This window comes from Triticum aestivum, chromosome 4A, assembly GCF_018294505.1.
Source record: "Triticum aestivum cultivar Chinese Spring chromosome 4A, IWGSC CS RefSeq v2.1, whole genome shotgun sequence".
NCBI lineage: Eukaryota > Viridiplantae > Streptophyta > Magnoliopsida > Poales > Poaceae > Triticum > Triticum aestivum.
The window spans coordinates 342,963,101-342,988,628 of NC_057803.1; the positions used below are offsets into that span (position 1 = coordinate 342,963,101).

Below are 25,528 nucleotides of genomic sequence, written 5' to 3' on the forward strand. Positions count from 1 at the left end.
AGAAGCATGCCAGGAGCAGCTGGGGATGGGGAGACGCTAACTGGTGAAGAAGTTGATGGTGTCGGCCAAGAGCCAACAATGTTAGCGTCGTTTTAGAATTATCATCAAATTTGCTTTATGTTGTTTGCTTATGTATCGTTAGTTTGCTTGTGATCATTTGCTTTTGCTGAACTTAGTTTGCTTGTTATGCAGAATCGCTTGTAATGATGAACTTTGATTATGTTAGATTACTTTCTGTTGAACTTAGTTTGCTGATGATGAACTTGTCATACAGAATGCTTGTGATAATTTGTTTTCTGTTGTTTGCTTATGTATCACTAGATTTGAGCAACGCACAAAACAGACAAAGTTGCAGTGTGCAAATAGGACGCATGTAGTGCAAAATGTATACGAGTGCAGTACAGACTGTCGAATGAAGTTTACACATACCCAACAAAGCAGTGCACGCCCCTACATTTGAAAAAGGAATACATAAGAGCAAAAACACGAAAAGAAAATGTGAATTGTACATGTAGTGCGGAATGCGTGCACATGCAGTACAGAGCCTTGATCAATGCAGTGCACGAATGATTTACTAAGCAGTGCACTCCCCTACACTTGAAAAAGAATACTTGAGCAAAAACACGAAAAGAAAATGCGAACTGTACATGTAGTGTGGAATGCGTGCACATGCGGTACAGAACCCTGATCAATGCAGTGCACGAATGATTTACTAAGTAGTGCACGCCCCTACATTTGAAAAAAATGCTTAAGAGAGAAAATACGAAGAAAAAAATTGACCACCCCAGGTGCAGCCGGCCCCAGCCAGTCTCGTAGTAGGTCTGCACCCACAGAAGGCGAGTCGTTCTGAGCCATGATGCATGGGGCCGGGCACACATGGGCCCATAGGTTAGAGAGCATAGAGCAACAAGCGCCGTGTATAAGCGCCCAAATAAGTAACTAGAGGATTTCGATATGGCTGCCTCACCAGCGCTTATAAACAGGTTAAGCGCGCCCTCCGCGGGCGAGGTGGGACTAAACATTAGGCCACACACACAGCGCAGCGGGAACCAGCCGTGCTCACAGGTCGACTTGGGCCCAATTCGTCTTCACTCCTCGAACACAGGCCCAACAGAAAAAAGAGAGGCTACTAAAAATTAAAAAAATCCCACATACCACTCCACAAACACAGGCCCAACCACGCGTTTCGCAGTTCGTTGTGGTATGACAATGCAGTTTGCTATATTCCAGTAAGTAGTCCTGTTGCTTCTCAAATGCATTCGCGTACACAGAATCGGAATCAATCCACCACCTAACACCAACCACAACATTTATTACTTCCGTTGCTCAATTGGTTGCATAAAAACCTATCCATTCGTGCTCCAGACTAACACAACTCCTCCCCCCTCTTTTTCTTCAAATCGTAGATCTAGGGTTCATCCCATCCACAGCTGTTCTCTGAAATTTCACTCAACCCGCCATGGATTGTAAGTGCGGGTGTTATGCAAGGATAACGCCGGTAGCGGACACATGCGTGTACGCAGAGGGTCTAAAGCTCGCCAACACCGAGTGGCGCAGCATTCGCGGGTGCCTGATGATACCCAACAAGGGGTTTCGGGCGCCATTTCTTCATCGCCTCACACCCGCAGATCTGCAAGAAAGTTGGGTATGTTTTTTCCCTCACATTTTTTGACATAATCTAGGCTGCAAATCCACATGTGAATATATACTTCCATCAATTTTTTTCAGTAGTGTCAACAGATACAAAACAGAATTTGTATTGTTGTTTAGATTTGTTAGCTATTAAGACTAGATGCTTCCAACTATTTTTCTCCAGTACCACACCAGGTATCGACACTAGTTAGATCAGATCCCCAACACACGAACAAAAAAAGGGTCAGTAGATCAGTGTTGCAGTTCGCTTAACATGCTAGCGAAGTACACTGTAAATGACCTTGCAGTACAAACATGTTACAGTATTATATATATATATATATAATAGTAAAACTAGAGGTCAATTCCATATATATGTTTGTTCATACATTGCAACTACTTTACCAAAATAGTAGTTATATATATGTTCATATTTAAGTCAACATAAATAGATCATCCTAAGTATAAAGAAAAACATTTGCTGTTTACTAATAAACATTCTTTTTCCATCCATTCCAAAATGCAAAAACTGCCATCCACAATAAAATTTCCTGCTCCAAGTTTAGGGAAGGTTACCTTGGAGACACAACACAAGAATGGGTATGCAGACATGCAAGCTGACTACCACATTGACTCTGAAGACTGCATCAACATAACTACCGGCTGGAATGATTTTGTCTCCCAGAATGGCTTTGAGGCTGGAGAAGTGGCCATGGTGTTTTTCTACAAAGAAGAAGACTCCCTCAAGTTTACAACATTTGCACTGTAGGTTGTCTAGGATAAAAGCTAAAGCCATCACTAGCATATTCTAATGCTTTGCTTATGTTGTATGCTTTTAAAATTATGTCCATAAGAAGGCTTGAACGATGCCTATTTAAAGTATGCAACCTCATCTACATCATTTTATCACTCTTTTTAGACAAGTTGTTGCTGACAGAAATGCAGTTCTATAATACACATAGTACAGTCCTTATATAAAAAATTGCAGTACTCTGAACAATAACAATCCAATGCCAATGGTCGAAAACTTTGTGCTTAACATATGATGTTCAACAGAATTATCATGCTATGGAGTCCAGAAGAATTGACATAAAATACAAGAAATAGCAGCATAACTATCCTGCTAATGCAGTACGAAAGTGCATACTATGCAGTTCTCTAAAACACATAATGCAGTGTAAGAAAAAGAATTATCTCATAAGCTATCATGCCCACTATAATATAGTTACATTGAAGTCCACTACTTAACAAAATGCAGCACACTACAAACATATGCCAGAACTACATCAATAAAATCAAAGCAGTACAGACCCAGACATGTAGGAGACCAACAGAGGTGCCAATCCCACTCGCAGTTCGATAAGTGGCCAAAACATTGTGCAACCACTCAAATTTGAACAATTACCCACCAAAAAATACATCAAACCCACGGCCACTACGATGAACAGCATGAGCTATTCTTTAAAAATGCACACCAAAAAGACGGAACATTACATGCGCAATACAGTAAATTCAAATGAAAAAAGAGAAACTAATAACAATATTCAAAAACGCATCGACGCATAAAATCCAAAAAAACAACAAGAACAAATGAGCGGACGAAGCTCACACCCTAGACAATTGATTTCACAGAAATTGATAACTAACTCCTAAAAATTAGACAAATTATAGATTATACGGACCGATTAAAATGAACGCAATCAAAGAATTCCTACTAACAAACAACATCCGAGCATGAAAAAGTCGCATCCGACGCGAACACGAACGAACAGAGAAAGCTCGTTCGCCAAATCGCTCGATTTGCAAAGATTCTAGTTGCTTTTCCTGTAAATCACAAAGAATAAAGGTCAAATGAGATCCAGAAACAAATTAAATCATCCCACAACACCCGATTCCACAATAAAACGCGGCCTGGTCGCCAGAAAATGAAGCAGTTCTCCCGTGAAGCATTACAGTGCTCATCGTACAAAGGATGCAGCTTGCTTCCGTTGAGCGTGTAGTTCGGAAGTGTTAGCAGAATAACTATTCTGCTAATATTAGCATAATAGACCGGCTATGTGTATCTCTCTCTCTCTCTTTGTGTGTGTGTGTGTGCACGCGCGCGCGCATGTGTTTTGTCCTCTACAGCATTCACTTATAGCTATGTCTTCACACTTGAATTTTTATCTAAGTGAATGTGATCGGACCCTATCCCCCGTCTGTGCTTCTACCTCAAATTCTATCTATATAAGTCATATGTGTTTTGTTGAAACCTGTTGAATGTCTTCACTGAATCCTTGTCAGCTGAAGACATAGAGACACACATTTAAAATTTGTTTTAATGATATATCCCTTTTGCCGGAATACCGAAGAAGCCAGAACGACCACCCAACAATCCAGGCGTGTGTGGGAATATGGAACAACTTCCAATAAGTTGCATCTAAGCCATGCGTCCTTCAGATGTGAACCGCCAGGGGCACCTGCGTAATTACATTGTGATGTCCCTTCCCTTAGAAATACACACCCCACACAGTCATTATCTCTTCTTCCACCTCGCCACCTCGCTCAAACCCTAGCGCCTCCGCTAGCTCGCGTCGACGCTGGAGACGAAGCGCTTAGCTGCCGCAACTTCTTCGACGCCGTCCTCACGCGTGTCGCGGACCTCGTCCTCTCCGCCGCCGCCAAGTTAGGGCGCGGGAGATTGAACTGCTCGGCTTCAAAACTCTGCCTCATCTAGTAGTTCATCAGCGGCAAATAAACCTCTCTTTTTACAATCTTTTGATCCGTAAAATCCATCCACTTCGACCAAAAGTGGTTTCTACACTTCCAAATCTTGATATGTCTTTATCTGCATCTCATATTATGCTAAGGGTATTCACTTATGCTTCATAACTAGTTAGGTTCCTCACTTGTACTTATTCATGGATTCGTACAAATCTGGAACCAACTCTCTTCAAATAAGTGAATGTCTTCTCACTATGAGGTCAATGTCTTCAAACTGATTTATCTTCAAAATATTCTGAGAATGCATATGACCTCTTCCCCTTCCCTCGCACCTTTAATGCTATCACAGGTACATGTCTGTGGGAGAATCCCTTGGTTCTCATAGTCTGCATTCATTTGCAGAGTTCTTACGGCATCATATTCACTCCCCTGAAGCCAGTTCTTGTCTGACCAGTAGATGAAAGCCTTTCACTGTTTTAAAGCCAATCAGTCTGAATATAATGGCAACAGAGAAATCAGCAAGGCAAGGTGGCAGGCAGCGCAGAGGCAACACAACTCTAGATCTGCCTCCGGACCTGTATGAATTGTACAACTCAGATCCTAAGGAAAGCTACGACCAGTGCAAGACCCGAATCCAATGGATTCGACGATATTGGGCTGAACAGTGGTTCAAGTATAACTTCGTAACCCCTGAATATGCAGAGAAGAATGCCATCAAGAGCCCATGGGGAGATATTCTGTACAGGAATCTACAGCCTAAGTCGAAGCCTGAAGCCATTGCTCAAGGCTTCTACCCATGCATGGTCCGTGGACCAAAGCCTGAGAATGCCGACCCATCATCATTATTATGGTGTCGTGAAGACAATCTCTTTAAGCGCAAATATCGATTTGCCAAGGAGTCAGCTACAAAGAACAAGAAGGAATTAGGACTCAACTTCAATCCTGGTCCATCTGCTCCTAGGCATGATGGCACTCGCGATGCCAATCCAAATGTCATCGGCCCCTTCAACAGCTTCAACGGGCTTCTCTCTCACATTGCTGCTCAGAGGGCCACTGTGGAACAATCAACTTATGACGCAGACTCCAAAGATGGGCCTGCTCCACCGAAGCAAAAGAAAAAGAAGTCCACATCTTCAAAGCCCTCTGCCTCACCAAAAGCTTCAACTGTGAAGCCGTTGACCATTGCCCCTCCTGAACCCAGTGTGCAGTCTGAAGATTTGTCTCGTGTCTCCAAGAAGGCCGAGAAGTCCAAGGAAACCATGAAGCCCAAGAAGATTTCTGGGCATGAACTGACTCCTGTTGCCATTCTGCGCAACGAGGAAGACACCATTGATCTGTCCAGTGATGAAGATCTTGGTGATGATGCACTTGAGCAGCTGATCAAGAGCAAGCAAGAGGTGGAGATCTTCAACGATCTACCCCTCTTTGATGTTGACATTCTGAACAACTTCATAGATGAGTGGTTCGATGATCAAAGCATTAATATTGATGATCTTCAGCTGCCTGTGGACATAAGCGTCACGTTTCACGGAGCCATTACTAATGAGTTGGCCCTGGCTCAGAAAATTGTTGAACTCAAGAATAAGATTAATTATGAGAAGGCTCATTTCAAGAAGAATATGGCCAAACTCAGTATGGCTGATGTGCAAATCTTCAAGAAGATGCTGCATGACCTCAAGGCCGAGTTTCACAAGAAGAGGGAAGAGGCCAAAGGCTCTCGTGAGCACATGAAGTACTACGCGCAGAAGTGTGTTCAAGCACACAATGAAGCTAAAAAGCGCAAAGCTCTTGGACGCCCTGGCATCAACCCCAGGATGGCTGCCAAGCAAAAGAAGAAGCCTGCTGCGGCCCAAACTGAAGCACCAATGCAGGATGAACCTCACATTGCCTTCCCTGCCAGTATGACAGGCTTGAAGCCTAAGGTCACCTTAGTAGCTTCAGATATGAAGAAAACAAGGGCAGTTGAAGCCGAAGCCAGGAAACGCAAGCACAAGAACACTTCTGATGAAGCCCCATCCAAGAAGAAATTGAAGACGAAGTATTCAAAGAAAGAGCATGCTACGGCCAGTGAGCCCCTCAATGTTGAACCCATTTCTGTTGCTCCTCCTGCGTCAACCAACCAAGAGCGTCGTCTTGTGATCCATGAGCCTGCTTCCACAGAGGCTCATGCAAGTGAAGAAGTTCCAGCTATTGACCCCAACGCAGTTGAAGACATTGGTCGTGAAGACAATGTTGATGATGTAGTCCTTCCTCAGCTCCAACCCCAGACGGCATCATCGCCTGTTCTTATGAACAGTGAACTCATCAGCATTGGTCGTCCTTTGACGCCAATTCTCAGGATGACTCATGGGCTGAGCACCCTCAGCAAGACACACCCGTCCATGATGAGACACCTAGAACTCCACCACCTCAAGTCACCACTCCAGTGCTTGACGATGACAACTACATGGTGCAGACCACTCCCTCACCAAAGGCGTCGCCCGCATTTCATAGGCTTCGCAAAGGCCCCAGGCCACAGGTCACCATGTCGAGCATTCCAGAAGGAGAAGTGCACCAAAGCTCAGTTGCACATCAAGTGTTGCTTGAAGCCACCCCTTCTGCAAATGTCTCTAAGTCTGAAGCTAAAGTCATTGAAGACATTCCGGCTACATCAGCCGATGAAGATCGTGAAGAAGCAAGAGACGAAGAAAGAGTTGCCACACCCCCTGCTACTAATCAAGTCGTTCTCGAGGAGAATGCGATTGTGCCCGACCCTCCTATTATTGAACAAACGGAGGTTGAAAACACTAAGGCTGCCACAAACAATGCCACTGAAGCCAATGACTCAGTCATGGCTGAAGACAATGTGGAGCCTGAAGCCAATGTGGATGCTGAAGCCACTGTTCCACCTCCAAGGCCTCACACCATTGAATAGGCCTTTGATCGTGGATAGCTGGTCACTGTAAAATGGCCTCTTATGCTTCCTCCCATTGCTCCAGGCCCACAGTATGACTATCATGTGGAGCAGAGTCCTCAAGTTCAGAAGCGTAAGCCAAGGCTGCCAAGGCTTCCAGGTGCTGCAACTACAACAGGTTCTTTCAACGTGCACAGCTTCAGAGCCCACAACACCTTCTTTCACATTGACAAAAATCACTACATGAAGCCAAAGATCTCATCCGATCATTTTTGGAGCCATCAGCAGCGAAGCTACTACTCATGCATTTTGTACAACCAAGAGCGAATCTTTCCCCACATGCGTGTGGATAGTGAAGATATTGCTGGGCTGCCCTATCTTGAAGAAGCGCTTGACTGCTTCAGGGATGTTGGTCTTCTGCTGTTTGTAATAGACAAAGAGCACTGGAATGAAGAGCTTCTGCTGCAGTTCTATGCCACTCTTCATATTCGCGGCTACAACAGGGATCCAAAACATGGATCCTTGAGTGGATGTCAGGTGATGTACATCACGAAGCCAAAGCTCAAGATATTATCGATCTTACTTCCCTGCCCACTCCAGGTGAGTTATACGAGCCTGGTTGTCAACGTCATCAAGATGAACGGCACAATATCTTTCAGAGGCCCAAACCCAATATGAGTCAGATGCTAAGCATGATGAAGCCATTACCTCAAGATGTTGAATACCCAAAGGAATTCTTCGTCCAGGACCTCGAGTACTTGCCACACATAGTATACCACATTCTAAGACATACTTTATGGCCAATCAAGGGACATTCTTCTGAAGCCAAACTTGAAGGAGCCATGAAGACTTTGGTATTTTATATCATCAATGGCATCAGATTCAATACCCAAGATTTCTTCATCAGACAACTAGCTGCTTCTGGGATTGATCTGTTTGGCCTAAAGTTCTATGCTCCATGGGTGATGCGCTTGATCAAGGCTCCATTATTCTGTTGACTATCAGCCCTCAGCAAGCAACCATCTTATTTTTCTGCCTGAGATTGATCTGTCCATTGAAGCCATCTACCCCGAGCCTGCCAAGGAGCCCCTACATCTTCAGAATGCTGAACACCAAAGCTTCTCGCAACCAATGGAGGGAATTCTTGTTCCCAATGCTGCAAACCCTACTTATCCTTTGGCTGGGAATATGAGAGTACCACATCGCACCAACACCGAAGCCATAGCAAGTACGATTGCATAGAGGCCTTGGAAGCATTCTCGTTTACTCAATGACCGAGAGATTCTTGTGGCCTTGCATCAAAAATAGGATAAGAATCATGACTGGCTAAAGCGTCAGATGCAGAGTATCTTGGTGGATGTCAACCGCATTCGAAATTTGGCCACCAAGAACTCGTTTGTTGCCCATGAAGCTTGTCGGCGGTCCTGGAAGAGTCTCACACTACTCCGTCCTGAAGATGATCTTCACGAAGATGGCTTCACTGAGGACTTCAAGTTTGATTCCAGGCCTCCACCAAATGCAAGCTAGCATCGCACGTCGTCTATTGAAGACTCTGAACATTCATCTTCAGTTGCAACTGTTGTTGCAAGAGTCGTCGATGAAGAAGATGACGCCACTTCACCAACCATGGTTGCACTGCATCTCGACACTACATCAGGCCTATTTGCACCACCGAACTCCAACGTCGACCCTACTCATCGTCCACTCCTGATGGGAATGAGTAGATACTCTATGTCTTCAAACCTTTTTGGTCCTTACTGACAAAAGGGGGAGAAGCTTATGAGTTGATAGTCTTCAAGCGGGTCCTTATGGGTGGTTATGTTATTTTTGCTAACTCTTTACAACTCTTGTCTTTTGAAACATTTGGTTCTTTGAGTTGTAACACTTAAACTCGATGGTCATCTGCTACTTTTTCTGCTACCTTGTGATGCGATGATAAATTCCGAATGAAGCCATTCCGCAGACGTCCATTTTTCATTATGCATGTCATTATCTTCATTATCTCCTTATATGCATGATGAATTGTCTTCATAAGTTGAATAGGATCTCCACAAAGTAAAACCTGCCATGTGCATTTGCATTCAAAAGCAAACTACTTATATGCACATCTTCAGGGGAAGCCCTTTACCACTTGTGAAGACAATCCCTCAATCCTTAACTTTCACATACTTTTATCCCCGTTGAAAACTTCAATCGGTTTGTCATCAATCAGCAAAAAGGGGGAGATTGTAAGTGCATCTAGTGCCACCCTTAGTTGGTTTTGGAGTATTGACGACAGACTTGGTTGGGGGACTAATGTATTTGTGAGAATTGCAGGATAACACAGGTAATAGTCCCATATTGATTTGGTTTACCGACCAGAGATGACCCCTAAAAATGTGTGAAGACATTGAAGACAGTGGTGGTCTGTGAAGATATTCACAGTGAAGATTATGACATGAGAAGACATTCACATGAAGACTATGGAGTGCGAAGACATAGTTGTTTTGTAGTTTCCGTTTCTTCTTTGTTGAGTCATAGGAACCACCGTACTGTTAAGTGGGGTCCAAGTGAACAAAGTTAGAGTGACTGATGTGATGCTCAACCAAATCCTATGTCTTCGAGCGAAGACACTGAGAGCAAATCTTATCCAGAGCTGGATGAGTCAGCTTTACTTGTAGCCCAAGTCAAGCTGCCGCGTGTGTTTGAAATCTGACCGTTGGACACGTGTCAGTTCCTTAGTGACTCAGGGTCATTTCGGACAAATCAGGCCGGGTTTCCTCCTGGCTATAAATATCCCACCCCCTACACCATAAATTGGTGGTTGCTCAGAGTTAGTGCATGACTTTTGTCGTTTGAGAGCAACCCACCTCCGAAGCCTTTGAGAGAGAGAGATCCTTGCGAGGACAAAGCCCAAAACACCCAGAGCCAAAGAGTGTTAGGCATCACTGAAGTCTTTCTGTCTGTGTGACCTGAAGACTTGTTACACTTGAGGACTTTGAATCCTCCAGCCGGTAAGGCGTCGCGTTCTGAGCATCCAAGAGTCATTGTGGATTGCCGGTGAACGAAGTCTGTGAAGGTTTGGAAGTCTACCTTGAAGACTTACCAGAGTGATTGGGCGAGGACTGGTGTCCTTAGCTCAAGGGGAATAAGGTGAAGACGCGGTCTTCTGAGTTGAATCTCAGCCTCCCTAACCAGACGTACAGTTGTCACAACAATTGGAACTGGTCTACCAAATCCTTGTCTTCACCAAGCAACTGGTTCTATCCTTCATTTTCCTTTCCTTTACAGTTTGTCTTCATGAAGTTGTTGTTTGCCTGTATGATTTGATTGACTTCACTGAGTGAAGACTGTTTACTGTTTAGCTTCATACTATCATCCATCCTGATCCATACTACCTAGCTGCTGATAGTCTTCGTACTTTCACTTCATTGCTTACTTGGTTATGGCCTGTCTAGTGTAGTATACCTTCCGCTGCATATCAATAGGTTCATTTCTATTCTTTGTCTTCAAAGACCTCGTGTTTTGAAGACTTCCATAAAAATCGCCTATTCACCCCCCTCTAGTCGATAACTAGCACTTTCAGTGTTTATATCAAAATTCCTTCGTTTGGTTCGAGCAGTTGTCAAAACAGTCTATGGATGAATGCAGAGGGAAATTTGCGGGTTGCCTAGAGATACAGGGAGCAGAGAATTATCGTAGAACAATTGTTGTTTCGGGATAAAAAGACAAGAGAAAAATTCACCGTAGGTCCTTAAACTTGCGTCGGTGGTCACTTTAATCCTCATAGTTTAAAATACCCGAAATACCATCCCTAAACTTGCTCTAGGGATTCACATACGATCCAAAATACGATTTCCTCTACGTATGTGCTGATTTGGCGGTGGTCAAGTAGATCCATGTGGGCGCTGACTGCCACGTCGTCTAAGCCGCTTGAATACGCAGGGAACTAGGGGGTCTTTTGCAAAAAATGATGCACGGGAACGGCAGCGATGACGCGTCCTGCGCCATGTGCCGGAGCTGCAGGTTGAGGCCGACGGAGTCGGGCTGCGCTGGCTCCTGGAGGTTGGTGTCCCTCGGGCTGCTGCTGGTGGCCGGCGGCTGCGAAGGTGGTTGGACCGGCGAGTCCGGGCCAGGAGAGGAGCAAGAGCTTGGCAAAGGAGGTGGCGTTGGTGGAGGAGGCCGACGGTGGCGTGGGCGGGAGCTCGAGACTGCCGTCCATCGCGCACTCATCATTGTCCACGTACGCGACTCTCGCCACCGTTGGGGTCAACGGCGAAAAGGGTTGCGCCTTCTCCGACCACTCGCTGCACTTCCTCGACGACCTATTCCCACCGTCGCCGTCGACATCGGCGAGCTGGTCGCCTGCGCCAGCGGCTGCAGCATCTGTTACCTTGCCACAATTGCTCTCCTTACTGTCAGCTTTGCAGTACTCCTTGGCACACAAAAGAAGACACGGCTTTGCTCCCATGATCTACAGCTGCTGATCCCCATCATTCAGAAACTGCATGCCCTCCTGTTCATACATACAGTAAATTACCAAATCATTCCTCAAATCTAATGCTAATGTGTAATCCTTTTGGAGCAAATGCTAGCATAACAAAAAATCAGAAAGATTATTATGATGCAACTGGTGCAGTTGATGAAGTGCAGCTACTGGAAATCAACTGCGTTACCTTGAGAGATAGGAAAGAAGTGGACAGAGCAGCCACATGCCCCTCCAGCCTGGTGTTCTTCTCGAGCATTGCCTCATACTTCTCCAGCACAACAGATCCAGTGTCAACTCCACATAAGGCACATGATTAACTCATCATGAAATGCAGCTAAAGTTGATCTGTATTCCTGTACAATGAGAACAAGAGCTGGGCAAAGGTTGGTTAAAATTCAGATGTACCTTGAGGAACAGAACCTCCTCCTCCAGCTTGCCATTCGCCCGTACTGCGCTGGCATACTTATCCTGAAAACATATCCACAACAATGGCTTTAGCATGGTCAACAATGTGGAGAAAACAATTCAACCAGGAAGACATAATTTGAGTACTTAAAATTTAACTTGACAGCCATTTCTTAGAAGATAACTAATTAGACAAGTATGATGAATTTAAGCTGAGGAGTTGTCCCAATTAGTGTACCTCCAAGGATAGAACCTGCTTTTCCAGATTGCCATTGGCCTTCAGCCTACACTCATACTTGTCCTGCAAATAAGATCACCATGAGTTCAAGATTAGCTAAGGAAATACTCCATGGAATAAACAAAAAGAAAGTAAACTTGCAATTCTTACAACACTAGTGGAAAGAGATATCCATTCCGATGATTAAAACTACCTATGTCAAGTGTACTTTGCAGTATATCTACAGATTCATCAATGGAAATAAAAAGGTGCTTTGCCTAAACATTCACCTTAACCTCAGTGTAAAAAATGTGAGAAGCAAAGCTGAGAAAGGTTGGTGTGCAGGTGTCTCTACAATGCCTTCACAAAGGAGACAAATTGAGAGCTACAATTGTGTCATGCTTTGGAAAGGCAAACCTGCTCCTGCATTTTACAAATTTCAGATGCAGTACTGCAATGTAGTACTATGACACAACCAAAACCAAGACTTGCCACTTGGAAGCAACTCAAATGTCAAAATTTGTTTCTTTCTTTAACTGAAACTAAAAAAACAAGACTATCACAAAACCAAAACCAAAACAAAAGACTTGCCACTTCCAAACAAACTCAAATGCTTTCTTTAACTAAAACTCCAACACCAAAGTTTTCACATAAGAAGGAACCAGAAACATGCACACCCTGATGAAAACTGAAAAGTGTGCATCACAATTCACAAGTAAGGGGGTGTGGCACATTTAGGCATGCATGCACGTCCCATTTTCTCATAATTTTGGCAACAAATATACATGATGCAAAACAGAGAGATGTAATTTATTTATTTTGAGGGGTAGAGAGATGTAAATTTGATAGCAAACATGCATGATGAAAATTGCAATGGAAAGAGATGCATATCTGAGGAAAGATAACTACAATCACCTGATAAGTCTTGACAAATGTAGGCTTTGACTGCCTCAGATTTCACCTCATTGTTCATTGTGCCTTGATGTGCCTTCGCCGGCTGCTGCATGTGCCTTCATACACAAATTCAGAGCAACAGAACTCAGTGCAAACACAAAACTAGCACTGCTACTTACTGTATGCAAAAATGATAAAAATTCAGCTCAAGTAATCAAACGTAGCACAAATTACCATTGGTTTAATCAGCACAAGCGCCTTCATACACAAATAGTACGGTATAACAAAATTCAGTGTTAACACAACAACACTAGCATTGTTAGTTTGCTACTTACTATGTGCAAGAATCTTAACAATATTAGTAACATTGGCAATTCAACACAAATGATCAACTTGAACACAAACATTTCTTTGTCACATGCAAGACTCAATGGAAGATTGAATCAGCATTGAGGAAGAAGAAGAAATTACAAGAGAAGATGGCAGGAGAAGAGGGGGGGGATGGGACCTTTTTACTCCTGCGAGCTCCTCCACCCGCATCTTTGCCTTGAGCGCGTAGCCGTCTGCGAAAACGGGATCTCCGCGCTTCCACCGTGGAGGCGGTACCCAGTACGGGTCGACACCGACCTCCCGGTGCAGGGCTGCAAGCTCGGTCGGTTCGAGCCAGCAATCCATGGTGCCGTCGGCATTGTGGTGGCGAGAGTCGCGTACGTGGACGACGACGAGTGCACGATGGACGTCAGTCTCGAGCTCCCGCCCACGCCGCCGTCGGCCTCCTCCACCAACGCCGCCTTCTCCGCCAAGCTCCCCGCTCCTCCCCAGCCCGGAATCGCCGGTCCAACCACCTTCGCAACCGCCGACCACCAGCAGCAGCCTGAGGGACGCCGAACTCCAGGAGCCAGCAAAAGCCCCACTTCGTCGGCCTCGACCTGCAGCTCCGGCACACGGCGCAGGATGCATCGTCGCTACCATTTTCTTGCGTCATTTTTGCAAAAGACCCCCTGCTTTCCTACATATTTAGGTGGCTGAGACGACGTGACAGCCAGCGCCCACGTGGATCAACTTGACCACTGCCAAATCAGCACATACGTAGAGCAAATTATATTTTAGACCGTATGTGAGCCCCTAGAACAAGTTTAGGGATGATATTTCGGGTATTTTGAACTACGGGGGGCTAAACTGACCACCAACGCAAGTTTAAGGTCCTATAGTGATTTTTTTCTCAAAAGACAACTCATCGTTGGAGATGAGCCCGCACATCTCCGAGGTCCGACGAACCACGACAACCATACATTAGTCCGGCTTCCTTGCGTCCTCGGCTTTCATCACCAGCCGCATGAACCCTCCGCTAGATCCGCACCGTCCATCCGCCTAATTGCGTATCTCAGCACCGAACCGACGGTCAGAACCCTCGCCGAGGAGTCACCCTGTCGCGTCTAGTCGGACTTGTGCTTCCGCGACCTCGACGCAGCAGGGATCACGCAGCCACGCAACCAACTGAAGCTAGCAAACTATGCCCATGGAACTGGCCGTGATCCACCTCGTGCGCCCAGCCCTCACACCGTCGCCTTCGCTGCGGCCGCGTGGACGGCGCATGCTGCGCCTACGCGTGAGGTGCCGTATCGACGGGGATGAGGGGGGTGGAGCCCGGGGGAGCGAGGAGGACGCGCCCGAGTCGCTGTTTGCAAAGGAGCTGAGGCGGCGGGGTATGGCGGCGGGGTCCGTCCCTTCCGGGGAGAAGTCGGGGGCAGCCGCGGAGGCGGAGGAAGGCGGCCAAGGGGGAGAGGCGGGGAGGAAGCGCGGGGTCGGTGCGGCGGCGGCGGAGTTCGAGATGGCTGCGGCCGGGCCGGACGGGCAGAGAGAGCGGTCCATGGCGCTCAACAGCGAAGGCCTTGAGGTCTCTGACCTTGTTCCTCCCTGGTTAAATCTTAGCTTTCATTCCCGAATTTGGTGATTAATACATTCGTAGTACTCCCTCCGTTCCGAATTACTCGTCGCAGAAATGGATGTATCTAGATGTATTTTAGTTCTAAATACATCCATTTCTGAGACGAGTAATTTGGAACGGAGGGAGTATTTGCTTAATAATATCAACCAACGTACAGAGCTGTCAAAAGAAAATCAGTCAACGTAGAAATGATTGGGTTGTAGAGTACACCACGAACAGAGCCACGGACAGAGTACACCACGAACCGCACTGGTAGATAACCTGCATAATAGAGGAAATTTTATCATAAAAAACCATATCATTTCACCGTTCATGTTCCATGTGTTGTAATAGAGGCTAGGGAGCAATAGATAGTAGCCATGGGCCATGGCAGAGCAGAAGCACAAAAGAGGAGAAGAAGCACAAAAGAGGAGAAGAAGGGAGATCGAGCAAATTAATAGGTAATGCAATAGATCATATCACAAAATCAACATCACAGGCTCACAACAATAGCACTCGAACGGACTAGACCAGAGGGAAGGGATCAATCACCTAAGAGGGAAGAGAGAAAAAGGGGAGTTGGAGCTGACCAGCAGGGCACGTCAGAAGAGGCGAGACGAGGAGGTCGGCGGCATGTGGCGAGTCGAGGAGTAGCTTGTGGTGCCGGGGTGCAACGGGAGGAGGAGGTCCGGGGGGCGCAAGGTCAGGGTCAACGGTGTGAGATGAGCTTCAGAGTCGCCGCCTCGACATCCTATCATGTGAGGAGCCCATCAGAGATGTATGTGCGTTTTACTCATCAAAATCTAGCCTGTGCCACCCTTTCCTATATCTTTCCTGCTGCGATTATGGCCAACGGACCTCTCTTTTCCCTCTACGATTTTGGTCTGTTCGCTCTTCGCCCGACAACGGTTACGTCTGCGTAGCGCTGCTGATGCACGCTTAGTCGAGCATAGATTGGAAAAGCGCTTTGCCTGGTTGGGCTCACCACATAAACACGATGCGTTCTCCCATCACTTCACGCGTGGATGTGATTAGGAGCTCACAAAAGGCACACCTTTTTGAACTTTGACCATAATAAAACAAACACTCCCACCTTTGTAAGTGCATTAAACTTGTGAGCTATACCATCGAGCCAGTGACTATACATGTTGGCAACCTTGCGAGGAGGATACAAGTTGGACGCATGATTGACCATGTAGAGCGCGCAAAAGTGCATTGAAAGAAAACATGCTTAATTGTCTCGTCATGATGAAAAAAATAACACTTCTTACTTCCCTGCAAATTGTGGCGAGCAGATTGTCATTTGTTAGAACCGTACCCCGACAAAGATACCCCATATTATCTTTTTAACTTTTAGTGGTATCTTTGAGTTGTAGATTTTTTTGTCCTCTAGATGCTTTGTTCTCTGCAGATGGTAAAACTGTGATGTAGGACAAAGGCCTAGGTTTGTCCCAATCTTCACAATTTGAAGGTGGCAAGGAGCAAAACACAAAGAACACAAGAAACTCAAGAAGAAGAAGAATACTAATGAACAAGTTTCACATCACACATGTCCTCTCAAAGCATCCAAAGTATGAGACAAATCAAGATCCTCAACCAACAAAGGGAACAAGGAAACAAGGTAAAGTTCTTCCCAAATCTCTAAGAGAAGAGGGGTCTTGAGAGGTAGATCTTCTCCAATCCAAATGATATGGAGGTCTTGATTAACCACAAGGGTTCTTCTCCTTGTGGACGCCTTGATCTCCAAAGGAGAGGATAGATGAGCAATGCCCTCTCAAGTTTTATCTAAATGCTTTGCTAACTGTAATTTGAGTCCAAGGTATCTTTATATAGCTAAGGGACGAAAGTGGGTAGGTAAGAGAGGGGATACATGGCCTATTGGCTAGATCTGCACGCATGCAAGGGTCGGACAGTTCGGGAACCGAGCCGAATAGTCTGGGTTCAGACTGTCCAGTCTGGGAAGCAAGCTGGACAGTCCGTTTGCTGACGCAAGTGCGGCTCCGGGCTGGCACAGGCTTCAGGCACCAGTCAATCTTTAAGGGCAGGATAACGAAACGCCAGACTACATGTATTTAGCTTCTAATGTCTTCGGGACTCATGCTGGACAGTCCGGCTTCCTGGCTGGACTATCCGGCCGTTGTAGCTCAACAACATTTCTCCTTGTTCCTTCTCTTTGCTTGGCCTTCTACCCTCACTTCTTCATGGATGAATCCTTAGTTATTTGAGTATGCATAGGGTGTCGGATTGAGGTTGTCTCAAATGAATGCATAGAAAGTTCGAAGAGGAGTGAATTCACCTTGGTTTGGCATGTGCACGGGCTCTAGTCTTTGGTCCAATTGGCACTTGTGGGATTGGTGTAGGATCCATGGTGATATCCATGTGCTGCTCTGCACCATATCCCCCCCCCCTCCTTGGGGAAGATCCGTCCTCGGATCGAAAACCTCATCGCCATGGAATGGAGCCAAGTCGGCGGCATTGAAGGTGTTGCTCATCGAGTACTTGTCAAGTGGGATGTCTATCTTGTAAGCGTTGTTGTTTATCCTTTCTAGGACTTTGAAGGGATCGTCGGCTCGAGGTAGCAACTTGGATTTGCGCTCGTTCGGAAAGCGGTCTTTGCGAAGATGTAGCCAAACAAGATCTCTGGGTTGGAACACCATTCGCTTCTTGGTGATGCTGATCTTGGTGGCATGCTTGTGGACTTGATGCTCAGTGGTGGTCCTTATATCTTCATGCACCTTTTCATGAACTCAACTCGGTCGCTTGCCTCCATACTGGCACGCTCTTGTAGAGGAAGTCCCATAGCGACAAGGGGTTGAAGCCATAGACAACCTCCAATGGCGACTTCAACGTTGTTGTGTGCCTTGCACGGTTGTAGGTGAACTTGGTGATGGGCACACAGCCTTGCCACTCCTTAAGGTTCTTGATGAGTACGGGAAGGACGGTGGAGAGTGTGCGGTTGACCACCTCCGTTTGGCCATCGGTTTGAGGATGATATGCTGAGGAGAACAATAGCTTGATTCCTAGCTTGGCGCATACTGTCTTCCAAAAGTACCTCAAGAATTTGATATCACGGTTGGAGACAATTGTCTTGGGCACTCATCTAAACGCAATATATCCCTACATAATGTGTGAAGCATCGTTGCTCTTGTTAATGGAATAAAATGTGCCATCTTTGAGAATCTATCAATAACCACAAAAAATCAAGTCCTTTCCATTTCTAGTTCTAGGCAAGCCAAGTACGAAATCCATGTTATGTCCTCCTAAGGTGCATATGGAATGGGTAATGACATGTAAAGACCATGAGATTGAGCTTTGGACTTAGTTTTGCGACATGTAGCGCATAGGCTAACGACACGTCCAGGGACAGAGCCGGGATTTGAGCATAGGGGGGGTCCAGATCCGAAGGCGAAGCCGGGACTTCAATATGGTGGGCCAAGTCAAGTTGATAAAAAACACATTTTTTTGGACTGTGAACTGTGGGGAAAACCCCCACAGAATATCAAAACTTTATTATTAAAGCCAGACAACAGTTACAACAACATGATTACAAGAGGTAACCGAAAGGAGAGGAGAAAAACAAAATAAAAAAAGAAAAGGCTAAAACTTAAGGTGGCAAGAAAGAAATCCACTTGAGTAACTCATCCTTGTATCCCGATTTGATTCGATGCTGCATCAGAGTAATATCATGCCTGAAAGCTCCTCTCCATTTGTTGAAACTTGCCCTCTCACCTCTGAACACTTTGGCATTTCTGATGATCCAGATATTCCAGCAGGCAATAAATACTACTTCATTGAAAAAGGGCTTATCAAAGCTTCTCCTTGCCTGGATGACTAGGTCAGACATTGAAGTTCCAGCTGACCAATCGATCTGCAAATAATTCCAAACTCTGACACTGAAATTGCAGTTGAAGAAGAGATGGTCTCTGGTTTCTCTCACTTGAAGGGGGCATAGCCTACAAGTAACACCATCATCCATGTGCCAGTGCCTTCTATCAACCATATCCTTAGTGTTGAGTCTATCCATGATGAGCATCCATGCAAAAACCTTGATCTTGATAGTGCAAGAGGATTTCCAGATCCAGCACAGCAAGTGGTTGAATGTTTCATTCTGAAAAACATGACCATAGAACAGCTTAGGTTTGTAAACCTTTGAAGAGCCCTGCCAGAACCATAAATCCTTACAAGTGTCATCTCTTGTATGGGAGACCAACATATTTCTTATCAAGTTTAGCTCATCAAAAGCTTGAGCAGACAAAGGTAGGTGAAAGTGTTGGTACAAGTCTATTGAATTGAAGATGGCCTTAACAGAAATCCATGGATCCTTGGCAAAAGAGAATAATCTTGGGAATCTAGACTGCAAGCTAGAAACTTCATTGCCAAGATTCCAGTTATCAGACCAAAAGAGAGCAGTGTCCCCAGCATTGACCTGCACCCAGGAGCAGTCCCTAAAATTCTGCAAGACCTTACAAATATCCTTCCACCAAAAAGAGCCACAAGAAGTTGTTCCCTGGGGCATGCCATCATGATAATATGAGTCCCAAATTAAGGACACCCAAGGTAGGTCTTTCCTGTTGAGAAAGTTACTAGCATGCTTGAGAAGCAAAGCCACGTTTTGAACACCCAGGTTCAAAATACCAAGACCACCCTTGTTTTTTGGTCTAGAAATCAAATCCCAAGCAGCAAGAGATGGAGCAGGCTCCTCCCTATTTTTTCTCCACAGACATTGCCTTTGAATTCTTTCCAACTGCTTGAGGATTCCAGCAGGAACAGCCAGGCTGCCCATAAAGAAGATTGACATGGAAGACAAGGCAGAATTTAAGAACTGCAGCCTCTCACCTTGATTAAGGAAGGAGGAGCTGGCAGTCATTCTCCTCTCCATACAATCCACAAGAGGCATAAAGTCCACCATCTTTGGCCTTGTAGTACCCACAGGCAGACCAAGGTAAGTAAAAGGCATCTTTCCAATTTGGCATCCAAAAGCAGAAGCAAGCTCAGTCATGACTACATTTTCAACATTTATAGGAATGATAAAAGATTTATGGTAGTTGACATCAAGACCTGTGGACTGAGAGAACACCAACAGCATATCCTTCAGTGCTAGAAGTTGTTGCCTGTCAGCAGGGAGGATGATCAGAGTATCATTGGCATATTGAATGATAGGGTAGTCTTGGTCATGGCAGGGAATAGTTAACTTTAGGATCCCCTTGCTGAACATATCATTGATCACTGTTTGCAGAAGATCAGCAGCTATCACAAAGAGAAGAGGAGAAACAGGGTCCCCCTATCTAACTCCTTTTTTGCAAACAAACTTCCTCCCAGGCACACCATTCAAAAGGACAGAAGAAGTACCAGTGGCAAGTAACTGCTTCATCCATAGTATCCACTTTTCATTAAAACCTTTGTGCCTTAGGATTTGGAAGATAGCTTCATGCTCAACAGAGTCAAAAGCCTTCTCAAAGTCCAATTTGAGGATCACAATTGGCCTCTTTGACTGATGGCATTGATGCAGATACTCAAAGGTCCAACCAATGCAGTCCTGAATTGTTCTGCTCTTAATGAAACCATACTGATTCTTATGAATGCATTTCATAATTATCCTCTGAAACCTATTGGCAACCATCTTAGAAAGGAACTTCAGACCCATGCTTGTTAGAGAAATAGGCCTATAATCCCCCACTTCCTCCGGTGATAGTTTCTTGGGTATCAGAGTAATGAAAGAACTATTAATGTTGTCCAGCACTGCAGTCCCCTCATGAAAAGCATGAGCCAGATCATAGAAATCAACTGATATGATGTGCCAGCACCTCTTGAAGAATAGACCATTAAAACCATCAGGTCCAGGTGCTTTATCCACAAGCATGTGCTTGACCACATCATCCATTTCCTCTTTTTCAAAAGGCTTAGTAAGCATATCCAGGCCATCCACTGGAATTATTAGAGATGCTAAATCAAAACCCATTGCAATCCCTCTAGAAGTGCCCATTCTGTTCTTGAAACATCTCCAAATAATTCCAGCCATTTGATCATGGTCAGAGACCACAGAGCCATCAGGTAATTTAAGACTAGCAATTGAATTTCTCCTGTGCCTCTCAGTGGCCATGGCATGAAAAAACTTGGTGTTCTCACCCCCAACCTTAATATACCTGATAGTGCATCTCTTTTTCCAGTACATGCAGTGCAGGTGCAAAAGCTTTTCCAAATGGGCCTTCACAATTTTCCTGAAATTGAACTCCTGTCTAAACAAGGGCCTCCATTCCTCCAACTCATCTAAAAGGAAGACCACATGATTACACTTGCTAATCAACAATTTTAACTTGGAAACATTCATTTGCCATCTCTTAAGGCACATTCTTAGATGCTTAAACTTGTCAGCAATCTTAGCAGTAATGTGAGTCTTCCTAGATGGGGTTAGCCAAGATGATTCCACACACTCCATAAAGCCCTTTAGTTCCAACCAATAGTTTTCAAATCTAAAGAGATTTGATTTAGGTATGGTTGTCTTGATTGATACTAAACAAGGGATATGGTCAGAGGCAGTCCTGGCCAGAGGCAATACTTCAGTCATTGGATAGTCAGTGATCCAATCTACTGAGGTGAAGAACCAGTCTAACTGCTCCAGAAGAGGGATGTCCTGCATATTGGACCAAGTGTATGATCTACCTTTAATTGGCAATTCAAGAAGTCCCAAATGTCCAATAACCTCATTGAAGATGCACATATCGTTTATGTCCCCACCAGGTAAGTTTCTATTGTCCACTGACCTAAGGAAATTGAAGTCACCAAGCAATAACCAGTGCTCATCAATAGGGATACAGAGATTATATAGCCAGTTTATAAAATTGTCCCTTGCTTCCCCCTGACAAGGACCATATACAGCAACCAAGGTCCAACTTTCATTATTCTGCCTGGAGGTAAACTTAATCACAACAGCAAATTGCTGAACTTCAATTAGATTTCCAATAAAAACATTTGAATTCCAAACCACAAGAATACCACCAGAAGCCCCTATTGAAGGGGAGCAAGCAAAAGAGTCAAATCTCTTAGGGCAGAAACTTTTGATTGATCTGGGATCGAAAGATGAGCATTTAGTTTCTTGCAAGCAGGCTATAGAGCATTGACATTCCTCAATTTTTTGTCTGACAGCTCGCTGCCTAGCTTCAGAGTTCAAACCTCTAACATTCCAGCACAACACATTCCAGTTTCTACATGAATTACTCATTAAAACATATACTAGGCAGCATAACCCATATGACACACAATGTCACATGTCCAGAATAACAGAACAAAGTCTGACCCACCACACAGACATAAGAAAGTTCATGACGTAACTGACATACATAAAGCATAAGAGCGGCAAACTTAGGGGCCTGCCACACCCAAAAGTCCAGGAGCAGGCTAAACATCAGGATCGACGGGGGCAGAAGCAGGTGGGTCCACCATAAGTGCATCCACAGAGAGGAGAGTGGCATCAATTTCTAACTCTCTCCCTATTTCCTGAAGCCGCGCAATCGGAGTCGCCAGGGGGATTTCTTCAGAAGCCTGCTCTTCAGACTCATGGGCCGTGAAGGGCTTCGCTCTGGGCTTCTTCTTCTTGGGCTGTATAGCAAGCTCATGAAAAACGGGCTTGAAACCATCTCGCTTGACAGAACTCCTAGTGCAACGTCTGACGGCCGTATCAACAATTGGTGTTGGCGCCAAAGGTTGTCGTGGCCTTCTCGCAGTCACCACAGACACAGGAGGAACCACCTGATCAGGTGCAGAGCCAACAAACAAAGCTCTAGCGACCGGCCTGGCCACTTCCTGGTCCTTCCAACTGAGACGAGGCAGATCCAGATCAGAGAAAGCGAAATCCCAGCTTCGCTTAGACAGAACAACAGGCGACAGAGGCTGCATTGAAACTGGCTTGGGGACAGAGAACACTATAGGAGCTTGTAGCAGACTTTCAAAAGATCTTCTCCAAATCATGTCAGGAGGTAGAGGAGGCCCATAAGGCACAGCAGGCATAACCAATTCCTCCCTAATCACAGAAGGCTGATAGACCACAATGGCCCAAGAGCAAACTCCTCATTGAATGGAGGAGTAACAGGGGCCTCAGGCTGCTCATCATCAAGAACTACAACAGGTGGCACATGGGCATCAGCAGCAGAGCTTGGCTGTGCAGATAAATCTACCACCATGGACTCCTGGTCCTGCACAGGATCAGGGGCTACATTGTCATCCCAGTTCCCCCAGTTATCATCAGCTATCTCATTGACCACAGGTGCTGGTGGCACTGCATTCCATCCCAAAGCAGGAAAAGCAGGTAAGTTGAAAGGGGGCATCTTAGGGAATGGAACACCAGGCACCGGGTGCGGATTGCCATTGATGGGCATCCAATCCTCATCTTGAGGCATCTGCTCGGCAAAGTTTGCCCCCAAAATATATAGGGGAGCAGTCCAAGAAACTCTTGCACCTTCATAGGGTGCAAAATCCATAAACAGCACATCACGTGGCACCAGAATGTCTTCAGGGAAGGAAGCAAACACCAGAGACCTGACCAAGTAAGGATCCTCGCTAACCCAATGATGAAACTTGCCAAAAGTGTTGACAGCAGCCCTGATACACTCTGTATTGCGAAGATCCAAAGGAATGCCCAGGAACATGAGAAGGCCCTGACGGAAACCCTGAACGCCGCGGAAATTTTCTCCCTCGTCATGCTTCATAAAGCGCACAAAGCGATCATTGCCCAGTGGCTGCGGCGGGAGCTGCAGCAGATGAAAACGTACAGCAGCATCACAAGGCTCAAAAAGCCCCACAGAGCGAATCCATGGCTGAGCCGATCTGACTAAAACTCCATGCTCATGCAACCACTGAACTACAGCCTCTCTAGCAGCACCTATCTCATCTGGCTGGGGGATAGGCATTACCTCAGCAAGCATAAACTCCTCATGGCGGCGCACAATTGGGGTATGCGGCGAAACGAAGGTTCTTGGAAGGCGATCTTCATCACCGTCGATGACATGGTGGCCCGCGGGGACGTAAAGCTGAGGATCCAGATGAAAGTTCGCCATCGGAACCGAGGGCTCGGCCTCGAACGACGGCGAGTGCAACGGCGGAGGAGGGGTTTCAGGCGGCGAGGCAGAGGGAGTCTTGGGGCCAGGGCTGATGGAACTGGACGAGGGAGTTAATGCGGAAGTGGAAGGGAGGTCCAAGTTTGGTAAAAGTGTTGTCAGAGAGATATTCTCGCAGCGCGCCTCGGAAGTCGTAGCGTTAGTGGATTTGGGTTGCCAAACAAGCCCCAAAACCTGTGCAAATTTGTTGCAATCCTTCCTGATGTGACCCGACTTAAGGCAGGAGATGCACCACAACTTGGACGTGCAAGAGGCCGCAAAGTGTCCCTTCCTCAAACACTTTTGACACGTGAGAACCTCATCAACCATATTAGAAATTAAATCCTCAAAATCATCCCTGGCTTGCTGAGAAGAAGGAATATCCAAATTATCCGCAGAAGAAGCCGGGCCAGCCCTGTCAGACCCAACGGAGAGCAGCCCATGGCCCGTGGCACATGTTGGCACGTCCACATTCAAAGTACCCGAATTCCCGCCCGAGATAGACGGCGAGCGATCAGATAACGGCAGGAGATCTTGAACCGTACCAAACGAGATAGACGGCCTCGTCGACGTCCACCGGAGGCTCACCGGCGGCGCGGGATGGATGACAACTCTCTCATGTGGTGGGATAGAATAACCAGCGTCTTCAGTAGTTTGAATACAATTTTCCGTAGCCAGATACCGATAACCTCGACAAGCATTATAATTTTGAAAGACCGCAAATGATAATTTCTTGCCAACAGAATTTGAGGATTTGAATGAAGATTTTGATGGCCTAGAATGCATGGCTAGAACCCCAAGAGCTGCACGCCGCTTAGAAGGACTAACGAGGATCCACTCAGCATCACATTCCAAATTCCAGATCCTAAACTCACGACTCCAATTCGGGCCCCCGTTACTCCAAAGATGAAAGTAACATTTGAAATGATCACAAGCAAAAGATCGAAGACTAATAATGATCATGGCAACAGCCTTGCAAGATACCTGAAAGCCAAATACCTTATCCTTGATCAAGAAAACCATAAGATCAATACCCGAGCCGCCAATTGCTGCCTCAAGAGCTGCCGCCACCGAATCTTCATTCAAACGGAAGGAATGACGTCCAAACGAGACCACCATGGTAAAGATCTCCGAGTCCTCCATGGGATGCACCGAAAAGCCCGTAGATTGAAAAACCTTCTCAGCAAAAACCAAACCCTTGGAGAAGTCCAAGCCAAGGGTGGAACCATTATTGGAACCCATGAAAGATGGGTATGAACGAGTAGATCTCAAGACACCGGAGAGATCTAATGGAGGGAAA

At 45.7% G+C, this 25,528-nt stretch overlaps 1 protein-coding gene across 1 annotated transcript in view; it reads left to right on the forward strand.

Moving 5' to 3' along the window:
- Positions 1-14,536: 14,536 nt before the first annotated feature.
- The window catches only part of LOC123086071 (uncharacterized), a 19,908-nt gene continuing 8,916 nt past the window's right edge, over positions 14,537-25,528 (forward strand). Inside the window, exon 1 of the mRNA XM_044507772.1 lies at positions 14,537-15,109. Within this exon, the coding sequence (XP_044363707.1) occupies positions 14,726-15,109 (384 nt within the window). The 5' untranslated portion in view covers positions 14,537-14,725. The remainder of the gene's footprint in view (positions 15,110-25,528) is intronic.